Raw genomic sequence first — 16,009 nt, forward strand, 5'->3', positions numbered from 1 at the left:
CACACTCGCTCAATCTCACAAACTCACCCACAGACTCGCTCAATCTCACAAACTCACACACACTCGCTCAATCTCACAAACTGACCTACGCACACTCACTCACACACACTCGCTCAATCTCACAAACTGACCCACACACACTCGCTCAATCTCACAAACTGACCCACGCACACTCACTCACACACACTCGCTCAAGCTCACCCACACACACTCGCTCACCCACACACACTCGCTCACTCACCCACACACACTCGCTCACTCACCCACACACACTCGCTCACTCACCCACACACACTCGCTCACTCACCCACACACACTCGCTCACTCACCCACACACACTCGCTCACTCACCCACACACACTCGCTCACTCACCCACACACACTCACTCACCCACACACACCCACACACACTCACCCACACACACTCAATCTCACAAACTCACCCACGCACACTCGCTCAGTCTCACAAACTCACCCACGCACACTCGCTCAATCTCACAAACTCACCCACACACACTCGCTCAATCTCACAAACTCACCCACACACACTCGCTCAATCTCACAAACTCACCCACGCACACTCGCTCAGTCTCACAAACTCACCCACGCACACTCGCTCAATCTCACAAACTCACCCACGCACACTCGCTCAATCTCACACACTCACCCACGCACACTCGCTCAATCTCACACACTCACCCACACACACTCGCTCAATCTCACACACTCACCCACACACACTCGCTCAATCTCACAAACTCACCCACACACACTCGCTCAATCTCAGACACTCGCTCACACACACTCGCTCAATCTCAGACACTCGCTCAATCTCAGACACTCGCTCACACACACTCGCTCAATCTCAGACACTCGCTCACACACACTCGCTCAATCTCACAAACTCACTCACACACACTCGCTCAATCTCACAAACTCACTCACACACACTCGCTCAATCTCACAAACTCACTCACACACACTCGCTCAATCTCACAAACTCACTCACACACACTCGCTCAATCTCACAAACTCACTCACACACACTCGCTCAATCTCACAAACTCACTCACACACACTCGCTCAATCTCACAAACTCACTCACACACACTCGCTCAATCTCACTAACTCACTCACACATACTCACGCAAACCCACTCATCTATTTTTTACTCAAGTAAATTCTTTAAGGAATGAAAGTGAAAGATTTCATTTATTTCCCAGCTTGTCTTGAGCTCCAGCATTGCTGAGGAACAACATCAGGTACAGAGCAGAGTTCCCTCTACACTGTCCCCCCATCAAACACTCCCAGGACAGGTATAGCAAGGGGTTAGATACAGAGTAAAGCTCCCTCTACACTGTCCCCCCATCAAACACTCCCAGGACAGGTACAGCATGGGGTTAGATACAGAGTAAACCTCCCTCTACAATGTCCCCCATCAAACACTCCCAGGACAGGTACAGCATGGGGTTAGATACAGAGTAAAGCTCCCTCTACAATGTCCCCCATTAAACATCCAGGCATTAATAATGTTTGATAATGTGATAGTATAGGATCTGTATGGTTAACTGGCTGAAGGTTCATTCAGAGTAGATGTTGAGAAGGGAACTTTAGAAGTTGCAGTCTTCTGATTTTATTTTAGGTGCCCTGTGTTCTGTGTTATTCTGTATTGACTGGACATTGTGATTTGGCCACAGAGATCAAGGCTGCTGTTTCTGGGCCCGGGATGCTGGTGGTTCAGTTTGTGCAGGCTGGGTTTTTGGACAGGGTTACTATCCTCCCTTCACTGTGTTCTGCTGTTCTAACCAGGAGCCACTGCTGCAGTTCCTCTCAGGAATTCTGTATCCTGCCAGCTGGTCCCACTGCTGGGATCTTCCAGTCCCACTGGAGAGAACCACCACCCACCCCCACCCCTTTCTTGACCCCCAGCCAAGGGTGTGAATAACTGGAAACCCAGTTGATAGCGGTGGGACCCCAGGAAATGGTGAGCCGTTCCATCCGCCACATGTTGAGGAAGGGGCGGGTGGGGGTGGTGGGAGGGAGGGAGGATTATGCAGACTGTTTGATGGACCACGCGATTCAGATAAGCTTTCAGGGTTAGCTGTGTCATCACATATTGCCTGCTGTAAGGTTGGCCATTTCCAGGGAACCATGACCTTCACCCTGCCGCCAATGCATTACTGACCTCACTGTCTTGGCCAATCTACAAGATTGTGAAGGGCACGGACAGAGTAGATAGTCAGAACCTTTTCTCCGGGATGGAAGAGTCAATTACTAGGGGGGCACAGGTTTAAGGTGTGAGGGGCAAGGTTTAAAGGAGATGTACGAGGCAGATTTTTTACACAGAGGGTGGTGGGTGCCTGGAACTTACTGCTGGGGGAGGGAGTGGAAAGGGATTCGGTCGTGAGTTTTAAGGGGCATCTGGACAAATGCATGAATAGGATGTGAATAGAGGGATATGGTCCCCGGAAGGGTGAAAGGTTTTAGTTCAGTTGGGCAGCATGGTTGGTACAGTCTTGGAGAGCCAAAGGGTCTGTTCCTGTGCTGGAATTTTCTTTTCTTTTGTTCTTTAATCATTGAATCCCTACACTGTAAGGGGAGGCCATTCGGCCCATCACTCTGCACCAACCACAATCCTACACAGGCCTTATTCCCATAACTCCATGCATTTACCCTGTTAATCCCCCAACACTAAGGGACAATTTAGCACGGCCAATGCACCCTACTCCGCACGTCTTTCAGACTGTGGAAGGAAACCAGAGCACCTGGAGGAAAACCACGCAGGCACGGGGAGAACATGCAGGCTCCGCACAGACAGTGACCCAAGCCAGGAATCGAACCCGGGTCCCTGGCGCTGTGAGGCAGCAGTGCTAGCCCACTGTGTCACCGTGCCACTGGGATTGAACCCGGGTCCCTGGCGCTGTGAGGCAGCAGCGCTAACCCACTGTGTCACCGTGCCACTGGGATTGAACCCGGGTCCCTGGCGCTGTGAGGCAGCAGCACTAACCCACTGTGTCACCGTGCCACTGGGATTGAACCCGGGTCCCTGGCGCTGTGAGGCAGCAGCGCTAACCCACTGTGTCACCGTGCCACTGGGATTGAACCCGGGTCCCTGGCGCTGTGAGGCAGCAGTGCTAACACACTGTGTCACCGTGCCGCTGGGATTGAACCCGGGTCCCTGGCGCTGTGAGGCAGCAGCGCTAACCCACTGTGTCACCGTGCCGCTGGGATTGAACCCGGGTCCCTGGCGCTGTGAGGCAGCAGCACTAACCCACTGTGTCACCGTGCCACTGGGATTGAACCCGGGTCCCTGGCGCTGTGAGGCAGCAGCGCTAACCCACTGTGTCACCGTGCCACTGGGATTGAACCCGGGTCCCTGGCGCTGTGAGGCAGCAGTGCTAACACACTGTGTCACCGTGCCGCTGGGATTGAACCCGGGTCCCTGGCGCTGTGAGGCAGCAGCGCTAACCCACTATGTCACCGTGCCGCCCCATCATGTCGATAAATTATGTGGATTTATTTATTTGTTCCCCCCTGTTGGTGCTCAGATTGTGCCTGCAGCTTCTATGAGCCTTGTACCTTTGAGGACTCCATGTTCTTGATCCACTTCAGAGCCTGACCCTGTGGGTCCACCATCAAAGGCCACCTGGGGGAGAGAAGGACAAACATCAAGGTGTGCACCTGACACAATTCCAGCAGTTTCCAGCTCCTGTTTACAATCACACCCTTTACCCAAAGAAACTCACTCGCATTCCACTAACTCGCACACAATGCAAACCCAACATTGTGATGGCCAGAAGATTTCCTAGTACATTGCACTGAATCAGAGTAAAGCTCCCTCTACACTGTCCCCCCATCAAACACTCCCAGGACAGGTACAGCATGGGGTTAGATACAGAGTAAAGCTCCCTCCACACTGTCCCCCATCAAACACTCCCAGGACAGGTACAGCACAGGGTTAGATACAGAGTAAAGCTCCCTCTACACTGTCCCCCCATCAAACACTCCCAGGACAGGTACAGCACAGGGTTAGATACAGAGTAAAGCTCCCTCTACACTGTCCCCCCATCAAACACTCCCAGGACAGGTACAGCACAGGGTTAGATACAGAGTAAAGCTCCCTCTACACTGTCCCCCATCAAACACTCCCAGGACAGATACAGCACGGGGTTAGATACAGAGTAAAGCTCCCTCTACACTGTCCCCCATCAAACACTCCCAGGACAGGTACAGCACGGGGTTAGATACAGAGTAAAGCTCCCTCTACACTGTCCCCCATCAAACACTCCCAGGACAGATACAGCACGGGGTTAGATACAGAGTAAAGCTCCCTCTAAACTGTCACAGGTTATCATTCACTTGATCCTTGAGAGTGAAGCTGAACCAATTTTTAGGCAGTGCACAGATTTTTATTGAACTGGTCTGGACTGGAGTTAATCCCAGGTTCTAAATGTGAAGGAAGGACATGCTAAACCCACTGCTGCTAGTGCTGTCTCTCACCATTTGCAGCAGATGCCTAGGGTGACTCAGTGGGAAATGCTGTCACTGACACACTTTGCAAACTCTCATTTCTCTTTGTGATAAGGGGAATTGCAGGCTCACAACAGTGTGCTACCATTCCACGCGGCCCTCCCTCAGCACTGACCCTCTGACAGTGCGGCGCTCCCTCAGCACTGACCCTCTGACAGTGCGGCGCTCCCTCAGCGCTGACCCTCTGACAGTGCGGCGCTCCCTCAGCGCTGACCCTCTGACAGTGCGGTGCTCCCTCAGCGCTGACCCTCTGACAGTGCAATTGTCCTCGTTGAGTCTGGTCTGTTGGTGTTACATATCTCTCTCTGTTGCCCTCTCCCACTGGTGCGTATCCAACGAACCTGTTGCCTCTGGTTACGATGACTCCATTTTCTGTGGAGAAGGCATCCGTTGGCAGGCCCTGGATGTTCCAGTCTCGCACTGTGGTGGGATTGGAGAGAAAGTTTGCAAAAGCAAAGTCTGGGGAGTAGGGCACTGCCCTCTGGTTGACCTGTAGGGAATATCATTCAGATAGTTTGATGGCAGTACAATCAGCCAGGCAAGAAACTGGGTACAAACACTTTCATGCTGCACTCTGGCCCTATACACAGCCTGGGCAGCGTACACAGCCTGGGCCCTGTACACAGCCTGGGCCCCATACCCACCCCTGCACACAGGCACACCCAGTGCATCTCAACACAAGGGTGCACCTCAGCGCACGGGTACCGTAATAACCTGGTGATGATGGTCAGTAAAAACGTGCAGATACAACACACAAGATGCTGACCCTCTGACACTCACCTCCTTCATCCAGATGTCAGCAACAATCTCCTCCCGATAATTTGAGAGGAAAGGGCCCATGTATGAAAGGAAGGCTGAGGCCAGCAGGCAGTCTCCAACCAGGTAACCCATATCCGATTCTAGACCCTAGCAGGGAAGAGAAAAAGGCCTGTTGGAGCTGGCCATGCGAGGATGAATAATGCTGTTAACAGAATACTCGAGCAATGTAGCATGTGAAGAAAACAGTGTGGCACAGGTTCCAGAGAGAGATTTTATACTCGTTAACTACAGGCTAGATCCTTCAGTGTTATTGCAACCCTGGCTAGACGGAGCAATCAGACACATCATCAAGTGGCCCTGACATAGTGTCCCTTCAAATAAATTCTGGATACAAGAGGGACAATACTTCCCTTTTGTCTCATCAACTCTCCACTTTCAACATCAGGTAAACAGCAGAGAGATGACGGGTTATTATAAACTGAACATGGTCATACTGTGGCCTGTCCACACAATGGCCCAGTCGCTTGCATGCTAGCAGCAGAATTTGCCCTCGGGACCCCTGCACCATTCTCTATCGATGCTATCAGCTCCAGTCCCTGATGCAGGGGCTTTGCTGGATGTCCAGTGATAGGGAAAGGGATTGCTGGCTGCCCTTGGCTGACTCACTGAAGGGGTTTTTATGGTACCTTAACCATCCAGGAATGCACCTCATGTTGGTGGAACCTTCTGAACTCTCAGAGAGGTGTGCTTTCAGCCTGATGCTCCATCCAACAATCGCACCACCACTGAGGGAAGTGGGAACAGCAGCTAAGCACAAGGTGGCACACACACACACAGTAGGAGGAGGAGTGCTGATGACAATCCTGGACCCTGTGATACAGATTGCAGCTCCCATTTTTAACACGCTGGCAGTCCTCAGAGGAGCAGCAGGAGGTTGCAGAGGGAGCTGTTGGATCTATAGGCCAAGGCCGCAGTGAGTTTCTGCCCAGCGAGCTGACTCTGATCCCTGTCACCTTCTCCAGGTTCATTCCTCCCTGGCAGGTGGACTGATTGGAAGACCGCTAAGCAAACGCCGACACAATATATCCAACCACCTCTGGAATACGTTCAATGTTTTGGCATCAACTACTTCCTGTGGTAATGAATTCTACAGGCTCACCAGGTGAAGAAATGTCTCCTCACCTCCGTCCTAAATAGTCTACCCTGAATGGTATCCTAGTCTACCTTTATCCTTATTGCTAAAATCTCTTCTTCTAGATTGTACCACAAGAGGAAACATCCTCTCCACATCTGCCCTGTCAATCCCCTTTCTCGTCCTGTACATTTCAATTATCATAGAATTCCTACAGTGCAGAATGAGGCTATTTGGCCCATCAAGTCTGTGCCGACCACAATCCCACCCAGGCCCTATTCCTGTAACCCCACACATTTACCCAACTAATCCTCCTGACACTAGGGTCAATTTATAAAGTCATAAAGGTTTACAGCATGGAAATAGGCCCTTTGGCCCAGCTTGTCCTTGCCGTCCTTTTTTTAAACCCCTAAGCTAATCCCAATTGTCTGAATTGGCCCATATCCCTCTATACCCATCTTACCCATGTAACTGTCTAAACGCTTTTTAAAAGACAAAATTGTACACATCTCTACTAATACCTCTGACAGCTTGTTCCAGACACTCACCACCCTCTGTGTGAACAAACTGCGTAAAAAATCTGACAACACCAGGTTTAAGTCCAACCAATTTATTTGAGAGTACACTCACTAGCTTTCGGGGTTAGTCCCTTTGTCAGGTGAATGGAGAGTTCTATCAAATAAATTGGTTGGACTTAAACCTGATGTCGTCAGACTTTTTACTGTGTTTACCCCAGTCCAATGCCGGCAACTCCACATCATGAACAAACTGCCCCACTGGACCCTTTTGTATCTCTCCCCTCTCACCTTAAACCTATGCCCTCTAGTTTTAGACTCCCCTACCTTTGGGAAAAGATATTGACTATCTAATTTAGCATGGCCAATCAACCTAACCTGCACATTTTTGGAGCGTGGGAGGTAACCGGAGCACCCAGAGGAAACTCACACAGACACGTGGAGAACGTGCAGACTCCACATAGACAGTGACCCGAGGCCAGAATTAGGCTGGAATTAGATCTCCTCTCACCCTTCTGAACGCCGGTGAGTGTTGGCCTAAATTGCCCAATCTCTCTCTTCATAAGTCAAACCCCTCATCTGTGGAATTTGTTCTGTTGGGGGTTCTGCACTCCCCCCACTGTACAGTTGCTGTACACCGCCGTACTCCCACCCCAGCCTGCACACTCACCTTGACAGTCTCTTCCCAGCGTACTTTCTCTGCAGCCAGGCCTGACAGCAGCTTGGCTGCACGGTCCATTTTGATCTCCATCTCCTCCGACCTTTTGCGAAGCTCCTCCTTTTGAGCCAGCTTCTCATCGTACAGTTTCTTTAGAGTATCCAGCTTCTCAGCCACCTGGGAGGGGTGGAGGAACAGTAAAGAGCATTGGAATCAACCACTGGGAGCCCAAAAAGCACCCGCCACCACCAAGCCAGGCACATTTCACAAACCACTGTGTTCAAAACAGGACCAGAAGTGAAAACTGCAACTCAACACTGGAAAACCTCAGCCAGTGAGAAAGCTGCAGTGAAACTCACAGGGAAAACTGCAACTAGAAACAGAAAGCGCTGGAAAACCTCAGCCAGTGAGAAAGCTGCAGTGAAATTCACAGGGAAAACTACAACCTGCCTGCCAGTGCTAAAATTCTCTCATCTTCGACGAATATCTTTCCGGCTCCCTTCAGAATTTAGCAGCTTCCACTGTCATCTCACACTCTGTGGACTGCCTGTTCCTGTCCATCATGCAGTTTTGGCTTAGGGTTTAATCAGGAAGTGGCGAGCTGTATGGGATATTTTGCTTTTGGTATTCGCCACGGGAAAGGTCAGGCAGGGATGGGATGCTCAGGCTATAGCTGAGGCCTGTCTGGTGGGCCAGGTAGAGTGTCCTGCACTTACCCCTCACTCACCACTCCCCATTGTCTCCATTAGGCCAAATTATGTGTCAGCAATGGGTAAAGGCCATTGAACACAAAGAGCCTGTCTCCTTGTCTAATTTCACCTCTTCAACTCATTGTTCAATCCCTTTGCAGAGATCTCTTCAGGACCCTCTCCGATAACTCAGTCTGCTGCTCAATCATAGAACCATAGAAAAGTTGCAGCACAGAAGGAAGCCATTTGGCCCATTTTGAGGATATCCAGGTACCCTTTCTAATCCCACCTTCCTGCACTGAGCCCAGAACCCTGTAGTTTACAGCCCTTAAGGTGCAGATCCAGGTACTTTTTAAAAGAGTTTAGGGTCTCTGCCTCTCCCTCCAACTCGGACAGCGAATTCCAGACACCCACCATGTAAAAAACACTTTTTCCTCCTGTCCCCTCTACACCTGCCACTTATCCTGAGTCTGTATCCCCTGGTTCTAGAATTCCCCACTCTATCTCTTCCCTTATAAAAGCAAATTATTGCGGACTCTGGAATCAGAAACCAAATGAGAAAATGCTGAAAAATCTCAGTTGGTCTAGCAGTGTCTGTAAGGAGAGGAAAGAGCTGACCTTTCGGGTCCAGACAACCATTTGTCAAAGGAGCTTTGACAAAGGGTCTTCTGGACTCGAAACGTCAGGTCTTTTCTCTGCTTACAGATGCTGCCAGGCCTGCTGAGATTTTCCAGCATTTTCTCTTTTACTATCTCTCCTCCTCATCATTTTGTACACCTCAATCAGGTCACCCCTCAGCATTCTTTGTTCCAAGGAAAATAATCCCAACCTATCCAATCCCTCCTCCTGGCCCTCAGTGTGACAGCCTGAGTGTTTTATTTAGCTACTGCTCAACACTGGCAATGTTGAGAATCTGGAGCAAAGGGAACAAGTCCTGGTATTCTGATGAAAGTTTACAAAGTCCGATCGCCAGCAAAGGGAGTGGACAATAGCTGCCCTGCCTGAAATCATTGAGCTTCCAGTGACCTGCGGATGGGAGATGGAGGGTTGACAAAGCAGCAGAGCAACACATTAGAACAAGGCAGCACCCACCTCTCGTAACTTAGCCTGTGCATCAGCAAGCGAGGCCTGCTTCTCCGCCAGCTGTGCCATGGCATCCCTGAGGCGGATTCGTTTGGGTTCAACCACACGGTACAGTCTGCCGTACAGCTGTGGGTGAAGCGATGGGGAGAGGAGAGGTTAGAGACAGGCAGAAAATCACTGCAGGCCCACTTAATGTCAGCAAGAAACACTCAAAAACTGCTTCAGTGGCATTTCATAACTTGTTCTCTGTTGCACAATTTTCAGCACCATTTGAGACTCATCAGATACTGAAGCAGTTTGCGCTTGCATACAGCAAGGTCTGGAGAACATGAAGGCTTGGGGTGGTCACTGGCAAGTCACATTCATGCCACACAGTGACCATCACAAACAAGAGATTTTCAAACAATCTCCCTTTGACATTCAATAGCATTAACAGATTGAATCCTCCCCCACTGTCAACATCTTGGGAGTTACCATCACTGAATTCCCCCCCACTATCAAAATCCTAGGGGTTACCATCACTGAATCCCCCCACTGTCAACATCCTAGGGGTTGCCATCACTGAATCCCCCCCACTATCAAAATCCTGGGGGTTACCATCACTGAATCCCCCCACCATCAACATCCTGGGGGTTACCATCACTGAATCCCCCCACTGTCAACATCCTGGGGGTTACCATCACTGAATCCCCCCAACTATCAACATCCTGGGGGTTACCATCACTGAATCCCCCCAACTATCAAAATCCTGGGGGTTGCCATCACTATCAAAATCCTGGGGGTTACCATCACTGAATCCCCCCACCATCAACATCCTGGGGGTTACCATCACTGAATCCCCCCCCCACTGTCAACATCCTGGGGGTTACCATCACTGAATCCTCCCCACTGTCAACATCCTGGGGGTTACCATCACTGAATTCCCCCCCCCCCCACTGTCAACATCCTGGGGGTTACCATCACTGAATCCCCCCACCATCAACATCCTGGGGGTTACCATCACTGAATCCCCCCCCCACTGTCAACATCCTGGGGGTTACCATCACTGAATCCCCCCCACTATCAAAATCCTGGGGGTTACCATCACTGAATCCCCCCCACTATCAAAATCCTGGGGGTTATCATCACTGAATCCCCCCACTGTCAACATCCTGGGGGTTGCCATCACTGAATCACCCCCACTATCAAAATCCTGGGGGTTACCATCACTGAATCCCCCCCACTATCAAAACCCTGGGGGTTATCATTGACCAGAAACTGAACTGGACTCAGCCAGATAAATACTGTGGCTACAACAGCAGGTCAGAGGCTGGGAATCCTGCGCAGAGTAACTCACCTCCTGACTCCCCAAAGCCTGCCCACCATCTACAAGGCACAAGTCAGGAGTGTAATGGAATACTCCCCACTTGCCTGGATGGGTGCGGCTCCAACAACACTTGAGAAGCTCAACACCATCCAAGATAAAGCAGCCCTACTTGATTGGCACCCCATCCACAAACACTCACTCCCTCCACCACCGACGCATAGTGGCAGCCGTGTGTACCATCAAGATGCAGTGCAGCAACTCATCAAGGCTCCTTAGACAGCACCTTCTAAACCCAAGATCTGTTCCATCTAAAAGGACATGGGCAGCAGATACCTGGGAACACCACCATCTACAAGTACTCCTCCAACTCACTCATCATCCTGACTTGGAAATATTTCAGCTGTTCCTTCACTGTCACTGGGGTCAAATTCCCTCCCTAACGGTATTGTGGGTCACGTGGACTGCAGCGATTCAAGAAGGCAGCTCACCACCACCTTCTCAAGGAGCAACTACATTCACATCCTATTCCAGTTTTACACTCCACTCCCATTGACAGAGCCCAGTGATTTGGTTGATGAAACCATTCATAGGAGCAGCACATCCTCACCAACATTCACAACAGGAACATCCAACCATATTGCATTCAAAACAAGTTGGATTTGCTCCAGCTGGATTTATGATTCATTCACAATTTGCTGAAGGGATAGATGAACAGTGAGATTCACAAAGAGAAGCAGAGACATGAGTGAAATACTGAAAACCTGATGGGAAAAAAGCAAGATGGGAAAGAACAAAGGAAGCAAAGAAGTGAGGGAGGAAGCATTGGGAATAAAGAGGAAGGAGGAGATGTGTGGACAATTGGAACATTACTTGCCTCCATGGCAAGGACCCACATACAGAGGGATTTGGCCGCTACAGACACACGGCCCACAATTTCCGGCTGGAAGTCTGGTTGTGCACAATACATCCCGATTTTCTTCAGCACTTTGTCAGAAATATTGTCCTTGTCAAAATTAATGAGCTGCTTAATGAAGGTTCCCTCACCTGAAAAACAGGAGAGCACCTCATCAAACCCTGCACCAAATCCACTACTCATCAAAACCAATCATGACCAGTCCCTGCACCAACCATCGATGGGGATCAGTCTTGTGTTTCCAGGGGATGGCTACACCTCACTTTGTTCTCAACAAGGGCACTTTGTACCATGTTTATGATGAATGGATATGGGTTGAGCAGACAATTACCCCATTGGCATTTAAGTTTTCAATTCAAGTTTAATTATTATTGTCACGAATAGGCTTACATGAACACTGCAATGAAGTCACAGTGAAAATCCCCCAGTTGCCAGACTCTGGTGCCTGTTCAGGTACACTGAGGAAGAATTTAGCACAGCCAACACACCCTAACCGGCACATCTTTTGGACTGTGGGAGGAAACCGGAACACCCGGAGTAACCCACGCAGACATAGGGAGAACGTGCAGGTTCCGCACAGACAATGACCCAAGCCAGGGATCGAATCCAGGTCCTTGGTGCTTTGAGGCAGCAGTGCTAACCACTGTGCCATCTTGCTGCCCATTTGTCTTGATAAATGAAGAAATCATTCACTTGCTCCTTCTACATGTTTGATTTTGCTGACTAGCTCTGTGGCAGAAACACATCTTAGATCTCATAGGGCAGACTGATCCATCCGCCCTCCCAGACCGATCCATCCGCCCTCCCAGACCATCCACCCATCCAGCCAGACAGTATCAGACATTAGGGGGAGTCTCACCCAGCTGTTTCTTGGCCTCTGCCCAGGTTGGCTCTGATCCTCGAAGAATCATTACTGCTTGCATCACCGTCTCAACGAGGACAGGGGGGCGGCCATATGATTTGATTTCAGTCATGTCCTTTTTGTTCAGCGACTCCAGAGCCTGTAATGTGATGGATTGAGATAGTGCGTTAGCCCACGGCTGTCCGCTTAACTCACACCCGTCAGCCACGCCATTTACAACTAACATTGGCAGGAAGGTCGCCATGCCTTGGTAAATCATGTAGGATCTCAGAAACAGACTCAATATTAACTTTGAAAGGGAAATAGACAAGTTCAAACCACAGAATTACTATGGTGCTGAAGGAGGCCATTTGGCCCACTGCATCTGCACCGACTCTCTCAAAGAGCATCCTACCCAAGTGGCCCACTGTGCCCTATCCTTACAACACTGTGCATGGCCAATCCACCTAACCTTCACATCTTTGGACACTAAGGGACAAATTAGCAAGGGAAATCCACCTAACCTACACATCTTTGGACACTAAGGGACTATTTAACATGGCCAATCCACCTAACCTGCACATCTTTGGACTGTGGGAGGAAACCGGAGCACCCGGAGGAAATCCACACAGACACAAGGAGAACGTGCAGACTCCACACAGAGAATGACCCAAGGCTGGAAGTGAACCCGGGTCCCTGGCGCTCTGAGGCAGCAGTGCTAACCCACTGTGCCAATGTGCCACCCTGTTCCTCGAAAAGGGCATATGTGCAGAGTAATGGGGAAAGATGGGGAGGAATGGGGCTAATTGAATAGCTCTTTCAGTACAGACACAATAACACAGCACTATGGAAATGAGCGATGTGGCCTGGCAAATTTACTCTGAGTATTTTGAAAATGTTAGGTGTCTTGTTGCAGACAGTTTGATCAAAACACTGTTTGTGCGACAAACCAGTTGCCCTGCCCATGGTCTGATGCACATCCAAGTGATTCTTGTACGACTTGCAAGCTTCTAGTTAACAGCCCTGATTATCAAGTGCCAACATAGTTAGCAGATGGGAGCCCCCTGCTTCACCTCTCTGTCATAGTCAGTCCCTGGCGATGTGGCACTCACAGTAAGAGATCTCACAACTCTGGGTACAGTCCAACAGGTTTATTTGGCAGCACAAGATGTGGCAATCACTCAGCTCAAACTGCTGACGCAGCAATTGAGCCAACAACCAGTCACACGGTGCGGTGTTGAGGAGGGGGGAGCACCACTTGCTGAGTCAAGCTGACACTCGTCCCTGCGTGAGATTCCGCAGCAGAGGGGGATGAAGAAGCAGCAGACGAGGGAAACCGTGGGGGTCAGCCTCTTATCATTTGCTCCCAGTTCTGTACCTTCATGGCTGCCTGCAGTGCTGGCATGGCCTCATCCAGTTCCTTCTGGGCTCCATCCGCCATTATTTTGCATTTTATCTCTTCCGCGGCAATCTTCTCACTGTGGGAGCTGACAGTCTACATGGGCAGAAATGCTCAAAGGGGTTAGTTAATCAGGACAGTGATCAGGTTACATTCAAAGGGGTCTCCGATCTCCCCTTGTGGTTTGGATTGCAGTGCCCAGTGGTTTTACAGACAGGCAACACAGCATGAGAAACTTGGGCCTTGTGTTCCCCCATTGCCAAGCTCGCTGACAGCTGCCTGTGACTCTGGCCGGAAGATACACACGCTCTCGCACTGGGGACACAAACAAATTGGTCGAGGTGCCTGCAAGTGCGTTCACAGAGGCAGGACAAGGCCATTCAGCCCTTCAGCTTGCTGTGTCAACCAATCAGATCCCGGCTGGCCTGAATACCTCAAATCCAGGATGACCTTAACCAACTAAAACCTATTTCTGATTGACTGCAAACACTATTGGAGTTTAACGCAAATGGAAATTAACGCAGACAAGCGTGAGGTATTGCACTTCGGAAGAACAAACCAAAGTAGAACATACAGGCTAAATGGTAGGACTCTGAACAGTGCAGTTGAACAGAGGGATCTGGGAATACAGGTACAGAATTCCCTAAAAGTGATATCACAGATGGATAGGGTCGTAAAGAGTGCTTTTCGTACACTGGCCTTTATAAATCGGAGTATCGAGTATAAAAGTTGGAGTGGTATGGTGAGGTTATATAAGTAAGAAGTCTGACAACACCAGGTTTAAGTCCAACCAATTTATTTGATAGTAAACTCACTAGCTTTCGAGGTTTCCCTCTTCTTCAGGTGAATGGAGAGTTCTGGCCTCAGACAGAGCATATAAAGCACAGACAGTTTACAGATCTGGAGACAATACACATCTCTTTAACCTGTGATCAGTGCTCCTTCCACTCACATTGTCAGCCACTTTAGGACTTGAACAGCAGGTTAGGTGTAAAGATTCGCATTCTAATCAGTAATCTGTAAACTGTGCTTTATATGCTCTGTCTGAGGCCAGAACTCTCCATTCACCTGAAGAAGAGGGAAACCTCGAAAGCTAGTGAGTTTACTATCAAATAAATCAGTTGGACTTAAACCTGGTATTGTCAGACTTTTTACTGTGTTTACCCCAGTCCAACGCCGGCACATGCACATTAAGGTTATATAAGGCATTGGTGAGGCCGAATTTAGAGTATTGTGTACAGTTTTGATCACCTAATTACAGGAAGGATGTAAGTAAGGTTGAAAAAGTGCAGAGAAGGTTCACAAGGATATTGCCGGGACTTGAGAAGCTGAGTTACACAGAGAGATTGAATAGGTTAGGACTTTATTCCCTGGAGCGTAGAAGAATGAGGAGATATTTGATGGAGGTGTATAAGATTTTGATGGATACAGATAGAGTGAATGCAAGCAGGCTTTTTCCACTGAGGCTAGGGGAGAAAAAAAACCAGAGGGCATGGGTTAAGGGTGAAAGGAGAAAAGTTTAAAGGGAATATTAGCAGGGGGCTTCTTCACACAGAGAGTGGTGGGAGTGTGGAATGAGCTGCCAGATAAAGTGGTAAATGCGGGGTCACTTTTAACATTTAAGAAAAGCTTGGACAGGTTCATGGATGAGAGGGGTGTGGAGGGATATGGTTCAAGTGCAGGTCAGTGGGACTAGGCAAAAAATGGTTCGGCACAGCCAAGAAGGGCCAAAAGGCCTTTTTCTGAGCTGTAATTTTCTATGCTTCTATGGTACTAACAACCTCCTCAGGAGAGGATCATCACTACAGAAAAGAAGGCCATTCAGCCCATTGAGCCTTCACCAACAACAATCCCAACCACACCCTATCCTCATAACCCAATGTATTTACCCTAGCTAATCCCACTAACACTAAGGGGTAATTTAGCATAGCCAATCCACCTAACCTGCACATCTTTGGACACTAAGGGGCAATTTAGCATGGCCAATCCAACTAACCTGCATGTCTTTCAGACTGTGGGAGGAAACCCATACAGACATGGGGAGAACATGCAGACTCCATACAGACAGTGATCTGAGGCTGGAATTGAACTCAGATCCCCGGTGCCGTGAGGCAGCAGACCTAACCACAATGCCACCATGCTGCCAAGAGTTCCAGATTTCCACGGCCCTTAATGTGAAGATAT

General features: G+C 49.6%; 1 protein-coding gene across 1 annotated transcript in view; it reads right to left on the bottom strand.

Moving 5' to 3' along the window:
• dnah2 (dynein, axonemal, heavy chain 2) overlaps positions 1–16,009 on the bottom strand; it is a 190,939-nt gene that overhangs the window by 36,545 nt on the left and 138,385 nt on the right. The window contains exons 59-66 of the mRNA XM_080181836.1: positions 13,805–13,921; positions 12,445–12,586; positions 11,547–11,716; positions 9,376–9,492; positions 7,607–7,771; positions 5,311–5,436; positions 4,872–5,020; positions 3,580–3,646 (exon numbers count right to left, since the gene is read on the bottom strand). Coding sequence (XP_080037962.1) covers positions 3,580–3,646; positions 4,872–5,020; positions 5,311–5,436; positions 7,607–7,771; positions 9,376–9,492; positions 11,547–11,716; positions 12,445–12,586; positions 13,805–13,921 — 1,053 coding nt within the window. The remainder of the gene's footprint in view (positions 1–3,579; positions 3,647–4,871; positions 5,021–5,310; positions 5,437–7,606; positions 7,772–9,375; positions 9,493–11,546; positions 11,717–12,444; positions 12,587–13,804; positions 13,922–16,009) is intronic.

The sequence above is a fragment of the Carcharhinus amblyrhynchos genome, unplaced genomic scaffold (assembly GCF_965287045.1).
Source record: "Carcharhinus amblyrhynchos unplaced genomic scaffold, sCarAmb.v2.hapA scaffold_43, whole genome shotgun sequence".
Lineage (NCBI taxonomy): Eukaryota > Metazoa > Chordata > Chondrichthyes > Carcharhiniformes > Carcharhinidae > Carcharhinus > Carcharhinus amblyrhynchos.